This window comes from Salvia hispanica, chromosome 1, assembly GCF_023119035.1.
Source record: "Salvia hispanica cultivar TCC Black 2014 chromosome 1, UniMelb_Shisp_WGS_1.0, whole genome shotgun sequence".
NCBI classification, from domain to species: Eukaryota; Viridiplantae; Streptophyta; class Magnoliopsida; order Lamiales; family Lamiaceae; genus Salvia; species Salvia hispanica.
In genome coordinates, this window is record NC_062965.1 from 14,747,723 (window position 1) to 14,767,488 (window position 19,766).

The 19,766-nt window shown below is 33.2% G+C and overlaps 2 protein-coding genes and 1 long non-coding RNA gene across 5 annotated transcripts in view; all 3 read right to left on the reverse strand.

Annotated features, from left to right (window-relative positions):
• LOC125202744 (microtubule-associated protein 70-5-like) overlaps positions 1 to 6,315 on the reverse strand; it is a 6,907-nt gene extending 592 nt beyond the window's left edge. Inside the window, exons 1-12 of one of the 3 annotated variants that reach the window (XM_048101189.1) lie at positions 6,034 to 6,315; positions 5,706 to 5,854; positions 4,580 to 4,665; positions 4,219 to 4,284; positions 3,939 to 4,109; positions 3,670 to 3,840; positions 3,429 to 3,584; positions 3,199 to 3,345; positions 3,047 to 3,118; positions 2,108 to 2,698; positions 1,851 to 1,993; positions 1,454 to 1,737 (exon numbers count right to left, since the gene is read on the reverse strand). In XM_048101189.1, the coding sequence (XP_047957146.1) occupies positions 1,719 to 1,737; positions 1,851 to 1,993; positions 2,108 to 2,698; positions 3,047 to 3,118; positions 3,199 to 3,345; positions 3,429 to 3,584; positions 3,670 to 3,840; positions 3,939 to 4,109; positions 4,219 to 4,284; positions 4,580 to 4,665; positions 5,706 to 5,805 (1,722 nt within the window). In that variant the 5' untranslated portion in view covers positions 5,806 to 5,854; positions 6,034 to 6,315 and the 3' untranslated portion in view covers positions 1,454 to 1,718. The other 2 variants (XM_048101190.1, XM_048101191.1) reach the window with 2 other exon arrangements.
• A 5,705-nt stretch (positions 6,316 to 12,020) lies between these two features.
• LOC125202218 lies at positions 12,021 to 12,874 on the reverse strand. Its single transcript, XM_048100582.1, has one exon. The coding sequence runs from the start codon at positions 12,691 to 12,693 to the stop codon at positions 12,121 to 12,123; it is 573 nt and encodes a 190-aa protein (XP_047956539.1). The 5' UTR covers positions 12,694 to 12,874; the 3' UTR covers positions 12,021 to 12,120.
• Positions 12,875 to 14,355: 1,481 nt separating this feature from the next.
• On the reverse strand, positions 14,356 to 16,304 carry LOC125212556. The gene is made up of 3 exons (XR_007174748.1): positions 15,932 to 16,304; positions 14,544 to 15,025; positions 14,356 to 14,459 (listed from the first exon to the last, which is right to left on the reverse strand). It is a non-coding gene; the product is annotated as an uncharacterized LOC125212556 (long non-coding RNA).
• Positions 16,305 to 19,766: the final 3,462 nt, after the last annotated feature.

Here is a 19,766-nt window from a genome sequence, read left to right on the forward strand (position 1 = left end):
ACACAATTGAAAACAAGCCAGATTTAGTCCTTTTTGCATGACGCCGTTTAAAACTAACAATTAATGGCTGTTAGTCAATTTTGACCGAATTAAGTTACTAATTACTACTATATATTTTATTAGAGCCTAAATTATAACCTAATATTTTGTTCAGAAAATTTTATATGTAAAATACAATTTCGGCCTTTACTCTTTAATGTATGGACTTGACCTGTTTACTTACTTTATATTCCATATAATTTTTTTTTATGTATTGGATTTGATATATTGAAAGTTAGGGTTTATTTCCCTTCTCTTGTGTTTTTTGAATATTCTATATATAGAGAATCAACGTAATTTCACTGCTATCTTCATTCTTTTATGGTAGTATTTTAATCAATGGAGTTTTGGTATTCTATAGAGAAACAACGTATTTCACTTCATCAGCCTTACTCTCTTTCATATAGTTTGCTGAATTAAGCTGAGATTATCACAAACATGAAATCCTCAAGGAAAATGGGTGTTTTCTTTGACTTTCTCCTGGTTGACTTTGAGCATAACGTGAACTTTGCCATTCTTCAAAGTGTTCGACTTTATATTTGGAATAGTATTAAATTATAATACATTTATGCTTCAAAGAGTCAACCCCAAAGGTGCATTGCCCCTTTTAATTTTCTGACAAAGAATTTGGCCTCTTTAGAATAAACAATTCACATGGTACACTAACCAACTAATTTCAAGAATACTCAAACAAAATTACTCCAAATTTTTATTTGATTTATTGCTTATACACCAAATTCCTACAAACAAGCATCAAAGTGGGATGCACGTTTTCTTTAGTGGCTGGAACATGATAGTAGTATATGCACGTTTATATGTGTACACACACACACACGATCATATATATACTGCTTGCCTATTCTAAGCTACAAATATTTAAAATGGGGAATTGCATTGGCTCAGCATGTGCATTGCCCAAGAAAGTGAGACCTTATGTAGATGATGATCAAGAACTCACGGCTTCGGCCAGGTCAGGCGGCCCGGAGACAGCTGAACTCTGCGGGGGTGCATTGCTCAAGTCAGGGGAGCTGCAGCCGGAGAGTTGCCAGAGAATGAAGATAGTGGTGAACAAGAAACAGCTGCAGCTGCTGATTTCAAGCTTGGAGGAGCTCGAGTCGAGGAACATTGTGATTCAGTCGATAGGGAGAAGGGCAAGGGCAAGGAAATGGAGGCCGTCTTTAGCTACAATTCCAGAACTGTAGAGTGAAGATGGGAGTTGGAGTGTTTTTTAGCTAGCGTAGCTTTGCAACCCCGGTTTTCAGCGATGAAAATTGAGAGGTGGTGTGTGTGCCTTTTTGTTGTGTATTCTATTTCTATTTAGACAACAGGTGACATACTGAAGTTAGGAAGGAGTAGTTGTTAAGATGAATGTGTAGTCTTGAAGAATTCTAATCATGGTATTGAGATGGATATGTATACAAATAAACAAATAATTTACTGAAATATCTGCTCGGGGAAATGGTTCTGCACAGACATATACATACAGCAAAATCAGATAAATATGGTAAGAATGCACTCTACAACTCATGAAACAAGCTAGTAGCTACTCAGTCACTATTTCACAGGTCTAATTTTCTGCTATCTAGCATTCATGCAAACGGAGCCCTGCCTATTTACATTACAAATCATCAAACGCTGTCCATTGTTCTAGAGGTTTCCTCATTCCCAGCAATGTATATTCAGGAAGCATTCACAGACCTAATCAATCGAAACAAACAGGCATCACAAATCAAGAAAATTTCGTGCGTCTCATGGGTAACACCGGGGTAAAGAGGGGAGAGGATGGGGAAAGCTAGTTCTATACTACTAACCTTTTGGATGAGTTTGTGCTCCTCATCTTCTCATCCAGCTTAGCTAATGCTGAATCCTTCTCTCTCATTGCCGCTTCTCTCTTCATTTTCTTGGACTCCACTTCTATGGCTCTAGCCAGTGTTTCGACCTTTTTCATAAGCAACTGTAAACAGATACACCTTGTGTGATGATTCAACACTATCACAAACCAGAGGTACTATAGTGTGTGTGTGTGTGTGTGTATGAAAGAGAGGGGAGTTGCTTGTAACCTTCATACCTTGATTTCTTCGTCTTTAGAATGCAGAGTCATGTCTTTTATGTCCGAGGACTTTCTCAAGTGTATAACTTCTTTCTGAAGTCTGTCGTATAAAATTCCTGATACCACATCTTCATCATCTATATTACCTATCTCCGAACTTTTCATCTCTTTGTTGCTACCAGTTACACCTGTTCTGTTTTCCATTTCTGTAACTTCATCTTTGTTCTGTATTTTGTCATAGGCCATGGCAACATTGTTCGTCTCTGCATTTTCCTTTCCACTATTGTCAATAACCTTGTTTCGGGAAGCCCACAGACTCTTCTTCGACAAACTTTCAGATGTGGGATTTTTCATCATCAACCTATTGACAGGCTTCATTTCTGCATTAACCGTTGTCTGCTTTTCATCCAGCATTTGTATTGCACTTTTAGTGATGGTGGATCCCCTCGGTTGTGACGTGGATCTCTTCTTTGTTCTGGTATTACTTGATAGGATCCCAAAGAAATTGCTAGACTTTGCATTCTTGGGGGATCCATTTGTATCGATAGAGAACGAAGTTGCATTCTTTAAGCCTTCTTCAAGAGTCTTAAGCCTCAACTTCAACTTCTCCTGAAAAATATGTTTTGGCATATTTAGTATCATGAAATATTTAAATACTACTCCCTCCGTCCCTGATTAGGAGTCACAGTTTGACCGGGCACGGGTTTTAAGAAATGTAAAGAAAAGTTGGTTGAAAAAGTTAATGGAATGTGGGACCCACTTTTTTATATTGATTTTATAATAAAATGTGAGTGAAGTGAGTTAGTGGAATGTGGGGCCTACTACCATTTATGGTAAAAATGAAGTGTGACTCTTAATTAGGGACGGACCGGAATGGAAAAGTGTAACTCTTAATCGGGGACGAAGGGAGTAGTATTTATTAAAAGAATTTAGATGGAATGATATCTAAATTGTCACCTTGACTTGCGCCTCTGCCTTGGTAGCTCTTTCTGAGATTGCTAATTTGTCTTTTAACTTCTGCATCTCCGCCTACAACATAGAAATCTTACAATCAAGAAAAAAGCTAAAATTCAATGCATTCATCTAAAAGACCACTTGATCTGGTATACCTGCAGCAGCCTTCTCTCTTCTAGCCATTGTTTAACGGGCATAACTTTGTCGTTCTCGTCTTTCCACTCATTAGCCACCACTGTTGCTACTCTGTTCGCTGAAACCTTTATTCTTGCCAGCTCTCTTTCTAGAGTCCTCTTCTCATCCTACAAAGTTGAAGAAATCGAGAAACTTAACATCAGTCAATGTCTATATTAGAGAACATTCCTTAGTAAAGATTCTTCCTTACATTAAGTTCAGATATCCGTCTCTTGTAATCACGAATAGTGTTGGCTGCTGCTCCACCAGCAAGTATGGCCTCCTCGAGCTCCCTGATGGTTTGGCTAAGCTTTTCAACCTCTAAAACCTTGCATCTGTTTGTCTTCTCAAGTATTTTATTCTCCTCCTGTAAATACATATATATTTTCCCGCAACTTAGTGATTTGGAACTTATATATAAGCCTCATAGATGTGATCTATATATACCGTACCTGACATATCTCAATATGCCTCCTAAGCTCAAAATTTTGGTTTTGAACCTCCTCGACAATCAATGCCCTTTCTAGGGCACTTCTCAGTATTTTCTCAGCTTCAAGCAACGCTGCTTCTTTGGATTTTGTAAGACGTTCAATTGCCCTCTTATCCTCTTGTAATGCTGCAACCTGAAATGTTTCAAAATAACCAATGTAAGCTCAATATATAACTAAATTGGTAAATGGTAATGCTACGAGAATTTTTTCCTCGACATCATTTGCATTACCTCATTCTTATACATCTTCAGTTCAGCCTCTAGAGGAGCAATGACCAACTCGATGGGAATAGAATCATCGTCTTTTTGATTGGCGTAAACTCTTCTAAGAGTGGCTTCAGCTGCATATTGTGCAGCCAGCGCTTCCTTCTTTTCATTTGTGAGCTTCTTGATGTCAAGATTCTGCTTTAAGAAAACCCAAAACACTTATCATCTCTATTATACTTTTATTGTGAAAGACGAGTAAAAAGATATATATGCAGCATTTAGTGTATCCGTAATTCCTTCACACCTTCTGTTCTAGATGGTTTCCATTCAATCTTAGCTTCTCTTCCAACCTTCTGACTTCACCTCCAAACTGAAAAAATTAATACAGCACACGTGAGGAAACAATCATGATGATATATAAACCGGCAAAGGTAAAACTTCCTTTTCATTTTCAAACTGCAGAATCATTGCAATTCTACTATTCATTTCATATATATATATATATACACATAATAGCTAATAGAATATGCCTGGTTAGCTTTATTTTGCTCTAATACAGAACCGAATGCAGATAAATTACTAGTACTTCTTTTGAGTAAATGAGTGGATTTTCTAGTTGCAGACGAACAGTTTCACAAGGAGATGGGGAAACTGGTCAATTTTACCTCCTCTAAAGCCTTATCCTTCAGTGCTTCAGTTGCTCTCAGTGCTCGGTTTTCACTTTGAGCTTTTCCCAGTTCCCTCTCCTTCTCTGCAATGGCAGAAAATAAAGATTCTTACGTCTGTGTGTCATTCATAATCATAAGTGCAAAAGACCTCCGAGAAGATAACAATTTAAGCAATTCTTGCGAAGAGAAAAATGTTAAGAAGGCCTGTTCATGAAACAATTTTCTTTTCAAAATCATTAGTTTTGCTTTTATAAACATGACCTGAGAAGAGCAGAGCAACAACATTTGAAAAACATTAACAGTGAAGACTGGTGGGTCCAGACAGCATCTGCTTTCTAATATAATTATGTCATACTCTGATCAGCACATAATTGGAACTTTTATATGAACAGAAATCCTCCAAATATGCTATGATCACCTAGAAAAAGGCCAGAACAGTCACAATCTTAAAAAAGAATGTTTTTTTCATACACTGTTACTTCACAAACATGGAATTGTATGACAGCTAAAGAACTGCCAATTATAGCGACAACTCTAACAACTTCCCGTTTCTCTAACCTTAAAGAGGCTTTTAATAGTGATCGAGCAGTGCTCTTTTCTGTCATATCTTGTTCAAGAATGGCCATCAAACACCATAGCAACATCTAATGCCACCTTACTTATGTTTTCAGAGCAGCAAGCATTTCAACCACCCTTCCAAAACTAGAATCTTTCCACTGCCAGCACACACACAGACACACAGAAACAAATTGAAATTGTAGTGTTACTGTGGCTAATCCATTGCAACCAAGCTCTTCAAGGAACTACATGAGACTATGAAACAACTTCCCTTCTTACTTAGCCAAATAACTTGACTATATTACCATTCAAAATGACACCACAATATGGCAAAAATTGTTGATTCAGAAACAGAAGAATATCATCCATGATTCATAAGAATATGAAACTTTCATGCGTAGGATCATCACAATATAAGAGAATGGCTATGTTATATGTAATAGAAACTCTGAATTGATTCTGTTATCAATCTCGATGATTAAATGACACACTCAACAGTAATGTTCTTGAAGCAGCATGAACATGCAGAGAAAGACAGAGAGAGTGAGAGGTGATGCTGACAAACCTTTGAGCTGATTCTGCAACCTGTTGAGCTCTAACACAACAGGGTCCGTATGAGAAAGAAAGGAAACATCTTCACCGCCAAATACTTCGAAACCTGGCATGCTTCTTTGACTTGGTCTTCGCAGGCTGTCTCTCTACTGCAACAAATGGCTGCCTCAAAAGAAGATATCTGAGTACTACTACAAATGGAAGGGGGGTTTTATGGATTAATATAATGAGGAGTTGTTAAGGGTTTAGTATGCTTAGGAGAGAGACAGACCAAAAAATTAATAATTTCTCCTACTCCTGAATGAGAGAGACAGAGAGAGAAAGAAAGAGTCCATCCTTACAAGAAATTGACCGCAAAGAGAGGGGTTTTTCCCTCTTTTGAAGCAAACTTCCGAAAGCAATTTTGCAATGCCGACTCAGCCGGCAAATCCACCCCATCTTTCCCTCCTTCTCCAATCATCAACCTTTGCATGTATAACAAATGCAATTAAATATTTTTCCCCCTTTTTCATCTAATTTCAAGAAATTGAGGAATAACATGACATGCACATGTAACAATTTCATCTCTTCAGATGAAAGATCAAATTTTGCTGAAACCATGATAATTAAAACCAACCCCACTTAATGAATTTTGCCAAAAGAGAATTAACAACATCTTTTACATATATAAAAGACAAAAAACACATCTTTGTTTTAGCTTTCATCAATTGGGTCACCATAAACATGATTGTAATGGATAAGAATGGTTAATAAATGTGGTAATGTTGATGGGAAAGCACTTGTTTAGGACTAAATTCAATTGCTTAAGCGCTAAACCCTCCTGAAATGCTGATTAAGGTCTCTAGTGGCAGCTCATTCATTCAATTTTGGATTAGTACCATGATTGAGAAATTGATGCACATCATCATTCTAAATGAGGTGGCTTAAAAGTATTAAGATTTTAACACAAGAGCATGATGATCTTTGCTTGGAAGTATGTAGAAATTTTAAGAGGAATATAATCAAACAGGTGGAGGACACCTGCCATATGGCAACTGTTAAGGGAAAATAGGAAATGAGGCGACAAAGGGAAGATAACATATCTACCTACACCAATGTACTAGTATGATAATACAATCTTAATAAATAGGGAAGTAGACAAAGATAGTGGAGTAGAAAAAATTCAATGTTGAGACAAAATAGTGATTACTGTAATGAAAGAATTGTGTTTCACCTAAATTGTAATTTAATTAGAAGACAAAATAGTGATAATAGAGAAAGTGACAGTTGAAATTGGGGTCAAGCCGATAATTAGCTGTTTGCATAAGCATAACGCGGAATTAGTTGGTAAGTTTACAAGTGAAAAGTGGTTGATACAATTTCCATCCTTCAATTTAGTATTGTATTAAGGCATGTATTTTGCTTGTTTAGCATATAATTGGTGCAATAAACGGTGACAACATGGTAATCAAACACTCTATTTACTTTTAAAAACACGTTGACAACATAATAATCAAAGAGATATACTCTATTTAGTTTTAAAAATCTTAAACTTTATAGCATCCACGGTAATTTCCATTTCATTTCTTATTCATCTTTTATCTCTGCATCATTCATGGATCTCATACTATTTTTTCCTCCGTCTATTCTTAAAGAGATAGCATCTTCGCTCCTCCATATTCGATCCATCTCATCTCTTAACTATTCATGATTCTCACTATTTCACTTCGAAAATTACATAATTTATATATTTAGTGAGAATTTTTCGAGACCAATTGCTTATAACCCAGCCTCTTATCCATCTCGTTTCTGCAAGATGAGATGGAGATGGCTAAGAGTCAGGTTGCGGATGTTCATAGGTGAATTCTGGTATTTCATATGAATTTTAAAAATGGTCTTAAAAATAAACAAATTTTTTAAAGTTCGCATTTTCCTAACCCAAACTAAATAGAGTTTTTTTCTATTCGACCCTGGTCTTGAGATATTATAGGACTTAGTCTGAATTATATATGAAATAATATCGTTTCTATTTAATATGATAAGATATGCCATGTAAATTTGTCGAATTTGAAGAATGGTCTGCCATGGAAAATTAGCTTGGATCTTAAAGTTTGTAAATTTAATATCGATATCAAAATTTATAAAAAATATTAGAGCTATCCAAAATTTAGTAGTATGATTTTTAAAATCAACATCCCTACTAAAAATGGTGAATTGAAAAATAAAAATATTCATGTGTGGTACTGGAGCATATCCAAATATTATATGCCTGTGTGGAATATTTGATTATAATTTGTTGAACATAATAATTATGTGGATGAATTAGATACAGTATATCATAATTTATGGAGTATGTGAGAAGTATATGTGTATTAGTGACATCATATTTTACAATACAAGTCCAGCATTTACGTGCATTTAAATGTTTATAACGATCACTGTTAATTACACCAATCACATCTTCTAAGGAAAGGGAAAAAAAAATCAATAAAATTTAATAGGAGTAGTAGAAATTATAAACTAAACATCTCTTAAATTTTAACCCATTACAAAAATCTTGATGACATCCTAATACATCTAACACAGCAAAAATTAGAGAAAAAATGGTGTTATTATAGAAAAATAAATTGGAAAAAATCAATACTCCCTTTCCCTATCTTGTGACAGCTTTTGCCTAGTGTATAAATCCTTATAAAAGATGGAAAATTATTCATCTGTGTGTTGGCACGCAATTGAACAAGAGATGACCTTTGCATAAATTTATCAGTATAGTATATATAATCAATATTTTAATAAAAACAAGTTCTATATGCCCACTTATAAAACATTATTGAGATTAAAGTTCATTTAAAAAACAACAAAAAAGGATATATTCTCAATAATAAGGAATTAATGTAGCAAAAGTTTCAGTGGACTCTTGAAATTAAGCATATCAATAAATTTTTAAAGAAGGAATCTACATTATTTACAGCTTGGAAAAAGCAGCCCAACAGTCTGGAAAAATTAATCGATTACATAATAAATTTCATTTTTATGTATTCCACACGAATCAACTGCCTTTTAGTGGATTGGTTGCGGCTTTCAATCTGTAATGTTTTCACCTACCAGCTATGCGACATTGAAGCTGGTGTTACCAAATTATTTTTCTTTCCATGCTAATTCATTGGTTAAATACTCTAATATATTTTCAACTTTTGATTAATTAATACTGGAAATACAAGAAACTATGCAAATTTATTCCAACACAAAGTTTAGTAGTATGATCAATTGATCATTAGGGACATCTATGAAAAAAGATTTATTTAATGATACATAGGCTCATATTTTCAACTTGTTTTACTCCCTCCATTCCCAAAGAGTACGAACATTTTGTTTGACACAAGTTTTAATACATAATCTAAAAGGTAAGAGAGAGATAGAAAGAAAAAGTTTTTAAAGTATAATTAGGAGAGAATGAGTCTCACTTTATTAGATAGAAATGAGTTTCCAAAATAAGAAAGTTCATTCCTTTCAGAAATAGACTAAAATTGAAATAGTTCATATTTTTCGGGGACGGTGAGAGTAGTTTTTTAGCCTCCAAAACTAATTTCATTATAAAATTTCATTTTACATGGAGTGTCATATATGCAAAACTAATTTTTGGTGCAAAACGCAAAATTAACACATAGGTCAAGTGCAAGTTTATTTAGATCTTTTAAGAAAATTCTGTGTTATGGTTCATTCATTTATTTCACGAGTGTCCAATATATTGCACATAAAATGTTAATGAGCTAAAAATAAACTCATAATGAATTTCGTATTATCTAACAACCTTCCGTATTTTAGTGTTGTATTTTGTATTTAAAATTAGCTATCCATTGATCAAACTCATATCCATGAAGCTAAGTATTTTATCATCCTACCTTCTTGGTCATATTTCAGGTAATAAAAATCCTTTGGAGAAAAAAAATGTTAATTTTGTAGTTTGAATATCAATTCTCCGAAATTCTATTTCTTGAAAAAATCAGCAATGGGAAATTTAAATTTCAGTATTTAGTAACTAAAAGTTAATTACTATTTTGTTAGCAATTACAGTAATTGGCGGTGAAGATCCCTATTGGGCCTTAGCTGATAACTGGGCTGTTACGTGCGGGAAGGCCCAAATCAATTTATCACCGAAATTTTTCAGCGGCAGTCTCTGTTTCGCTGACCAATCAGCTCCGCTTTGATGTGGGCTGAATCTTGGAAATGTATGTTGGCAAATAAAATTAAAATAATTATAAGAAAGATTTGAAATCACTATATATGACTCAGTTACAATTCCTCCTATCATTAATTAAATTAAGGATGAAATCATATAAATTTTTATTGATATAAATGTGGCGTTGGCTCGAGAGGTTGAGATTGTGCTCGCTGTTGTTACTGCAATGAGGCTATTTATATGCATGAGTAATTAACTTGGGGATTTGAATGATAGTAAAGACAATTTCGGGGGAGAAGGTAAATGAAAATGATATATCATGTTTATAACTTCTCAAAAAATGCACTATATCTTTCTAATAATCAATCAACTCCAAGGATAAAAGGTATATAGAAAGGTATATTATTTAAAAAAAATAAAATAATAGTACAAAAGTATTAAAAAAATATAAAATGTAATACCTTTTCAAATACCTTCTTTCTTGGAGAATAATTTTGAAGATACCTCTTTAAAATGGGAAAAGATATAATCCATTCTCAAATACCTCTCTCCTTGAAGAATGATTTTTCATGAAAAAAAATAAATATGGTAGTTATATTAATTTACCTCTTCATTTACCTCTCCTTTGGAGATGCTCTAATAGAAAAGGTGCAAAGCTACAGTATAGAGTTATTATTTAATGTCTTCGTAACTAAGAATGACAAGAATTGATTCATTACAAATAGAAATGAATTGATACTACTTAAAAATCAGTAAAATATCCACTAAATCACATATTAAAAGGAAAACTTTAAAATAAAATAGTTACTACCCATTTTTTGTGTGAATGCCAAAACTGATCCTGAACATATGCTCATTTTATGATTTTGGTCATATACTTTATCTTTTGAATTTTTGCATCATGAACATTTCAACTCGGATCACAATTGGTCCTACACTGACAATTTCGTCAATTTTTAAACGGTTTTAACCCGATTTTAACCGACTTTTAAACGGTTTTAAATCGGGTTAAAACCGTTTAAAAATTGACGAAATTGTTAGTGTGGGACCAATTGTGATCCGAGTTGAAATGCTCAGGATGCAAAAATTTAAAAGATAAAGTATATGACTAAAATCATAAAATGGATATATATTAAGGACCAGTTTTGATTTTTATTTTTATTTTTTTAAAAATAAATTTTTATTGAAGTGTTCAATGTGAAGCTAAGTGGACCTGTGTCTCTTGTTTTTTTTTTCCAAGACGGCGTTTACTTTGAGTAATAGACTATTCAATTATTGAGCATTGGAGGATGTCATTATCTAATGATTTCTAAGTTTGAAGTATTAGATGCGTACTATTTTTTGTAGTAAATGTGATGATGACTTCGTTTTTGGATGGCTTTAAGATTTATCATGGATTGCCTGATTTAGGTCACATATATGTTTGCTTGATATATCCCCCTGTGTACCTACTATGTCTATTATTGGTAAATTGCAATCACAATAACTTTGAATTGATCCAGACGATAGAGATGGGGCCAGTCTCATTTTGGTTTTAGCTACTTGTTTCAAAGAATATTTATAGCAAATGATGGCCGACATTTACCATTAAATAATGCTCTAATTAATCAGCCATAATAACTTACTTTAGATAAAAAATAATACTATTAGTAGCCTTGTATATGTGTTATTATCAAGAAAGAATGAAGTAGAAAGGGTTGAGTTAAAAACTCATCCCATATTAGACAAGTGAGGAAAGTTAGAAGTTATATACTATTTTATTAAAATTTAATTAGTTTAACGTCTTTTGAGGGTGATCTAAAAACAAATTTGTGTGGATGAGCTTGACCTTAAGTGGACAATATCAAATTAATATATACTCGACAATATCCCTAACAAGTGGTATCAGGGCCGAGGTGGCTTGGGACCTTGGATGATCAATGTTCGAGCCGGGCTCGTAATGTCTCGATATATTGACTGCGTTCCCGATGTGGTTTGAAGGGATGTTTGTTGTGTTACAAATCCATTCCACTTCAAATGAGTAAGGGAAGTTGGAAGTTGTATACATGAAGTATAACTCCAAGTAGTTTGAGGCATTTTGAAAATGACCAGAAATAAATCCGTGCAAACAAGTTTGATCCAAAGCGGATAACAGGAAGCTAATGTGTATTGACTTTCCTAAAATAAAGGTGATGTTTGATAAATTCTCATCTAACATAGAACTCGTGCATACAATTTACAAGCTGCTTTTCATTTTTTTACCTTATGTTAGTATTAAAAAGAAATTAGTCTAAACTGCTATGAGATGTTGCTTGGCTTCAACTCTGATTTCCTCCTTCATTTTCTTGATAAATTCCTCAAACTTGTGATTCAACTCCTCCGTGCTCACCTCCTCCACTCTCGATTCCCCCTCCCCGCCTTTATCTTCATCAACACCTTCGTCCTCATCCTCGTCTTCTTCATCAACACCTTCATCCTCAGCCTCGTCTTCTTCAATGACAGCTCGATAAATGCATTCCTCCTGCGTATCAGTTTCTTCTTCTCCGGCACCATATTCTACATTTTCTTGAACTAGATTTGGTGGCGTTTGGCTGACGCCGGGGGAGGAGGAGGAGGAGAAGCTCAAGCTCTTGACAAGGAAGGCAACGATGGCGTTGCAGATCAAGAAGACATACTTGCGATCCATGGCGTGGGCGAATAATGAGAAGACCAATGTGGAGAATTGAATGTTGTTGTAGGATGACAAACCTGAGAAGAAGTAGGAATACAAGAGAGATATGAAAGAAAGGAGAGCTAGCAACCGCAACGTCGTCATCATCGTCGTCTTCGCCAACCCATCTCTCTCCTCGTTGCCTCGATCCATTACTCCCTTTTTCACGTGGAATTGGAAATTATCAAGTTGTGTAACGAGTTTGTGGTACAAGTTTATATAAAGAGGGATATATATTTCTCATTGAAAATTGGAAAGTGATCGCATAAAAAAAGTTTGTAAATGAAGGTTCTAGTGTATACTCCATAAACTTCTTTTTTTATTTTTTATTTTTTATTTTGTAGTGTATGTGGAAGAGACTGGGGTTTTCACTGGTTTTTTTGGTTGGAATAAATTCTTTGAAATCGTGGGAATTGTTACTTGCGCTTTTCCTAAAGAATATTTTATTGTTCCAAGGGAATTCTTTTTTTTACGCGTGTGCCTCGTGATATATACAACTCATTATTTTGGGTACTAGCAAGTCGATTTTGTTTCTTAATACTACGTACGTCTCATATTTTACTACTACAACTACTACAACTTTACATTTTTTATTTATTGTTTTTACAAACACTTGTTCGAGGAAGGATAAAGTATCTTTTGCGATGCAATGATTGTCCTCTAAACTTAAAACAATCCATGCAATGCAAGAAAGTACTATAGAAGAAATCTTACGTCGAGGCTTCTTTTTCAACGTTGAAGTTCCTCTTTAATCTTGCACAACTTTTAAAGAAAGTGTAATGAAATTATGAAAAGAATAAGTATGTGACTCGAAAAGTAGTCAAAATAGTACTCTTAAATTTGACAAAAAATTGCTTGTGGTGAAAAGAATAAGTACTACCTCCGTTTTTTAAGAATAGAGATTTTTGAAACGGCAGAGTTTTAATGCATAATTTGGTAAAGTAAGAGAATGGGAGAGAAAAATTAGTAAAGTAAAAGAGAGGAAAAGAAAAAAGTAATGAAATTAATATTAGTGGATGATGTGGTCCACTTTATTAAGGGCGTAAAAATTTCTTAAAATGGAAAGTTTGAAAGTTGTTATTTTTAAGGAATTGACTAAAAATGAAAGAATTGTTATTTTTAAAAACCGGTAGCACGTGAGTTGGGACGACCTTGTATGGTGCTATACATACCAAAATGAATCATATGATTGAGACTTAGAGTTTCATTTTTAAAATATTGAAATATGAAAAAGGGTTTCCTAATCTTATATTCCCAATGTCAAGCTTAGTTTAGTGTCTTCAATTTGGGCTACATCTTTTAGCCCTATGTCTTTTATTGGTAGTTGCGATGTCCCATCTATGGAATTTGTAGGTACCATCTTCTATTTGCTCTCATTGTTTGAGCCGAATCCCGTCAAATTTATATTTATCTCATAGAAGTATTTTAGTCCACAAACGTTCAATCAAATGATTTGCCTGTTTAGTATACTCTGATTTATTACTGGGCTTAAGTAGGTATCATTGGGTTTGCAGTCCAGCCCAGCCAATGAGGCCCAAGAGGGTTGATTCTCATCTATACTAACTAGTATCACCCACGTGCCCGATGCACGATTTTTTTTTTTTTTTTTTAAACTTATTTTATACTATAAAATGATTTTACAAATTCATAAAAATATCATGAAATCTGAAATCATAAATATATAGAATAAAAAAATTATTAAAAAATATAAAATCAGACAGAGGAAAAAAATAACACATATACCGAATGAGAAACAATATTATTATTACAATAGCAATTTATTGTACCAATAACTTAAATATGAAATACAGTTGATAACAATGAAGCAAAAACTATTTATAAAGACAATATTTTACAACAGAAACCCGACATTTTCATGAACAGTGAAAGAATAAAAAAGTATTGCACTCTGGAAAAACCTGTTACATTGGGCAGTAGATTCAAGAACTGTCTAGATTAGAATTACTAAAATAATTGAGGAGGTGCAAACAATGTTATCTCACCAAGCCAATTCTTAGGCCAGATAGTTCCTCATCACTGATCAACTCGTGCCATCTTCTCCCACGAATCAATATCTCACCCCAGTTGTTCATAATTAATGAGAGACCACAAGAAGACAGTCAATCCCAATCTAAATTAGCTTCTATCAATAATAAGTGTAACACCCCTTACCCGATTAATTAATAATCGAATAAGTGATGTCACATTTTGGTACAAATATCTAATTACCAGAGATAAATTATTATCCATTACTTGGTAAACCGACAAACTGCTATATAACGTCTATATATATAGGCACAACCTGAATTTCTATTTAAAAAAATATATTTAACAAAAGTGTATGAAAAGATTAAGACATCCAAATACATTACCCTTCCTATACATGCCACAACTAATACTTCATACGATTATTCAGACGCAAAGGGTTAGGTAGTGATTCGACTTGAGCAGCGGTGAAGAAAAAGAGCTAATTCGGTCACCTAATCTGCGGAGGAAAAGAAAGGAGTGAGCTTTGATAAGCTCAGTAGTATACTCAACATTAGAGCGTAATTTCCAAAGTTTATCCATTTACATTTTTTTTTCATTTGTTTAAATTCAGAGTAGAACAATATTAAAGTCTTACATTCATGTCGTCAATTTTTGATCTCATCGAATTTTACCAAAAAGTTTATAACCACATATCAACTCATAAATCATATATGAGAATACAAAATAAATTGTATAACACTAATTATCAAGCGAAACACAGAATGTATACCAATATTATACAGTCACCAACACCTATTCAGATCACCAACAATTTCACATATTCAAACACGTATGGCCCCTTTAAGTGCTTAGTGATAGACTAGGGTACTCGGACCAGATCAGAACCAGAATCAGATGCAGAGCGGAATTTGTCCTCGAGAGGACTCCGCACATGCCACCCATTAAGGGTGCAGACAGAGACAGAGATCACAGATGCCAGAGCCAGAGATCAGAGATCAGAGTTCAGAGTTCAGAGACAGAGACGATCCTCGCTTCGGTTATCCAGAAGACGAGAGATCACAGATAATGCAGCGCTGCTGTCCTATGGCATGCCAATTGTACCCACAGAACACACTCAAGCACGGGGCATAAGCACAGTCAAAAACACACATTTTTCATCGAAATACTTATTTCCAATAATCTCTAATTACACATCAACAATTTCTTGTCACACCACATCATATCAAATTAATAGATTCAGCTCCAACTATCTGAATACCTTCACATATCCAGAATTCCCATACTTCACGTCATAAGCAACATGAAACAGACTAATTGTTGTATCACTGATTAACACAAAATATTATATATGCAATCACGTAGACTTACTTCAGGAATTAAGATCCAATGAAGAATATACTACCTCAAAATCCAAAATGCCTTTGACACACGATCCACTTTGTTCCTGCTCCTTCTCCATGTTATATCCTGTTACAAAAAATGGAGTCAAGTCTTTGTCTAAATCTGTCCGGAAAAGGCAATGACGTAGCCGGAATCTACCGGGCAACAGCAACACAGAGAGGAAAGGAGATCGGCGTGTGTTTGAGCAGCAAAAGAGAGGCTGAGACACGGAGAGAGAGAGACGAAGATGAATGTGTTGCGTCGGTCGCCGGAAGGAGGCGACGGCTCGTCGCTCTGTGTGTGTGTGTATAAAAATGGCGGTGCGTCCATGGTGAAACAGAGATGTACAAATGTGAGGGAGAGATAGATTACTCCCGTAAGTTCCAGAAGGGAGAAATAGGTGTAAAAATATCTGATTCCCTTTTCCCAATTCCTTTTCTTTATACAAAAAATTAATCTTTTGTATTCTTTATTTCATTCTTCTTTTATTCTATTTCAAAGAAAATATCCCAAACTTACAACTTAAATATAAAAGTCTTAAATTCATATAAACATGATCTTTTTATTTTACAAACAACCCGACACACTAAAATTCATTCACTGATACTTATAATTTAATTCTAGACTTCTATAGTCATTTAACTAATTTAAATTTACAATTTTTCGGACCGTTAACTCTTTAAAACTCAATTCTTTGCTCGTACATCTTTTCTTACACTTATTTAAGCCTGGTATTTCATTATTCCATAATTTATCAAATTGTCAAAATTTATTTTGTTAATTATTTCGAATTATTCGCTAAAAATCATATTCTAGCGATTTACAGCACCGAAATTCACTTTTCCGCCTAAGGTGGGTTTTGGGTCATTACAATAAGAATATCAGTATAAAGTACAACATAATACCAAATAAAAGGAACGAACTTGGAAGAATCAAGATTACCTTGTCTGGAGCAAGAAGCCCGACCATAATCTTCAAGATGGTTGACTTGTACATCCACATACATATTTAAATTGATCTCTTCATAATTTGACAAATATATACAGTTCTCTGTCTGGAGCAAGAAGCCCGACCATAATCTTCAAGATGGTTGACTTGTACATCCACATACATATTTAAATTGATCTCTTCATAATTTGACAAATATATAAATCCCAAAATTAATAGGTTAGTGGGTAAGTGGCAATGAATGTCATTAGTGGGTAGTTAATTATGAAAAAAATGAAGAGTCATAGTATTAATATTTCTTTTAGGTTACACAATATTTAAATTTAATAATATAGTAAGTATATTAAAAAAATCTTTTTATATTATCAATGACACTCATGTAATTATTCTCAAAACTCGCCTTTTATATATTTATAGATAGATATAAAAGGCGAGTTTTTGGCCGTTTTGAATAGTCATTTTATGCAAGGGATGTAAATGCAATTTAAAATATTATATCTTCCACTTTGGAAACTCATTAAATTTCGGAAGCACAATTTGAAATTCACCCGGCAGTTTCTATCTTCAAATATAAAAATTGATTATGAATTAATTGTCATAATTATCCACTCTCTACTGTTGTAATAATCATTCATCTCCTATTAGGATTCAAAGCCTCTATTATAAGCATTTTTGAAACTGTTATTGCATTTATAATTCAGCCATGTATATTTGTAACGGCCACTTATTAAAAATTTGTAACCATCTACAATTGTATATGGGCAACTTATTTTCTGACTTTATTTGAAATAATTAAGTTAAAACATATTTTATCCTATTCAAATGAAAAATATGAATAGCAGTTATAAAATATAGCATTTTTATTCTATTATATGGTTGATGAAAATTGCGTTTAGCGTGAATAAAATTGTACTAATTTTTGTAGCACTTGCGTTTCAAGATGTAGTCAACGATAATTCAATATAAATTTATTACTACTAATCATGCTACAATTCCATACATTTATGATAACATTTCTTTATTTTTTTGTCTATAAATATTTATCATTTGTTATCTTGTACCTCTCTCTCATTGCCTTCCCTATTGCATATTTTCAGAATGGTTCTTACCTTTACCAAATTTGCATGCCAAAGAACAATTGATCATTTTTGTTCAAGTAAGGTCACTAATGAATTTGCTTAATTAAAGGGGAAATCTATTGAGGATGTTTAGTAGCTTGAGGTAATTTTTAAATTTTTATTTGCTGATTTATTCTGCGATGATTTCGTTTGAAATATATTTTGTTCTATCTAAATATATCCATTTCTCTTTGAATAAAAATTGATGGTATTGAATAAAAATTGTTGGATTTTTTTCCAGGAAGGATTGTTTTGGATTTTTGGGAAGATTGAAACTATAAAATGCCATTACGGAAAGTGGTTCTATATGGTATGCAAAAGATCCGTTAAAAGGACGATGGAGGTTGAGAATATGTTCACATGTGGACATTGTGATAAGATTGATTGAATTTCCTTGCCAATGTATGATATTTCTGACGGTACAATATTTGTTTTATATGTTTCAATGTTTTGTAATTGTGAGTTATTTGTGTTCGTGTATTTTAATTGACGAAGCTTGGAGACAAACCAAATATTGTCGGCTTAAAATGTGTTTGCCATGATCATTTAATACATGTGTTTTGCCGTTCCTTTTCTTATTAAGAATTTTTGGTTATTTATATGAATCCAGTTACTATGCATATATAAAACGTGAATTACTCATTAGCTAGGAGAAATATAATAGTATTATTATATTGTTAAATTGGTGCATGACTCATTCATTTGATAGAAATTGTTGCCCATTCCATTTTCTAAAAGTTATTATACATATAATTGTTTATATAATAGAATTCTTAACTTTATTAAACATTTTACACCTAATACTCCTAATTTTATTTTCATTTGGACTACCAAAATTGTTGTTTCAAAATTTATTTGTTTGTAGGGTAATTTTTTGCAAAAAATATGCTTGATTTTAGGTATTCTTCTTAATTCTCAACCATATTGTTTTTGCTTTTAGTATATATTTAAACATTATTATTGTTATTTTGACATAAGTTCATGTTCTCATCAAACAATTTTGTAAATTAGAATCAAATTTAAATATATGTCTTTATAACATGTACATCGTTAATATGTACTTACTATTGTTATATTTTGTTTAAAGTGTTTTTATAGAGGAGGCAATCTGACATGATGGAGAAGATGACATTGGCACGAGACCATGAAAGTGTTGGAGATTATGACTGAAAAAGATGGGGCTATTAGAGATAGAGACGAGCGGATAAAAAAAGGTTGGGAGAGATTAGAAGTAAGATGGAACAGTACTTGGAATAGAAGAGACGGAGACAGATTAATTCTTAACTAATGAAATTTTTTATTTATTCTAATTAGTTGGTCATATTATTTTATTGAAAATTTATTTCAGAATTTACTAACCAATATATTTTAACAAATTTATTGATTTTGAATGTTATTTGATTTAATATTTATATAATGATTTTTTATTATATACTTTTATGCTTTTAGATTTTGTATGATAATATTGTTTATCATTTCATTAAATTATTTCAATGTGTAAAATAAGTTAAGAAAAATAGAATGAATCGTGCAACGCACTGCTGTGATACTAGTAGTACTAAATTCCTAGTATCTTCGCAAATCCATTGCTCCAAAACCAAAATTAACTTCAAATGATTAAATGACTATAAGTAGTATTTAAAATTATTGCATCGATCTTGCACAACCATTTTTATATTTTGCTGTCCACATTTGATATAAGAGTCCTATCAGGCTATCACCCTAATGCACAATCATATTTACAGATGTAGAGTCACAAAAATATTGATAGGCCTTCAATCGAATGTGTGT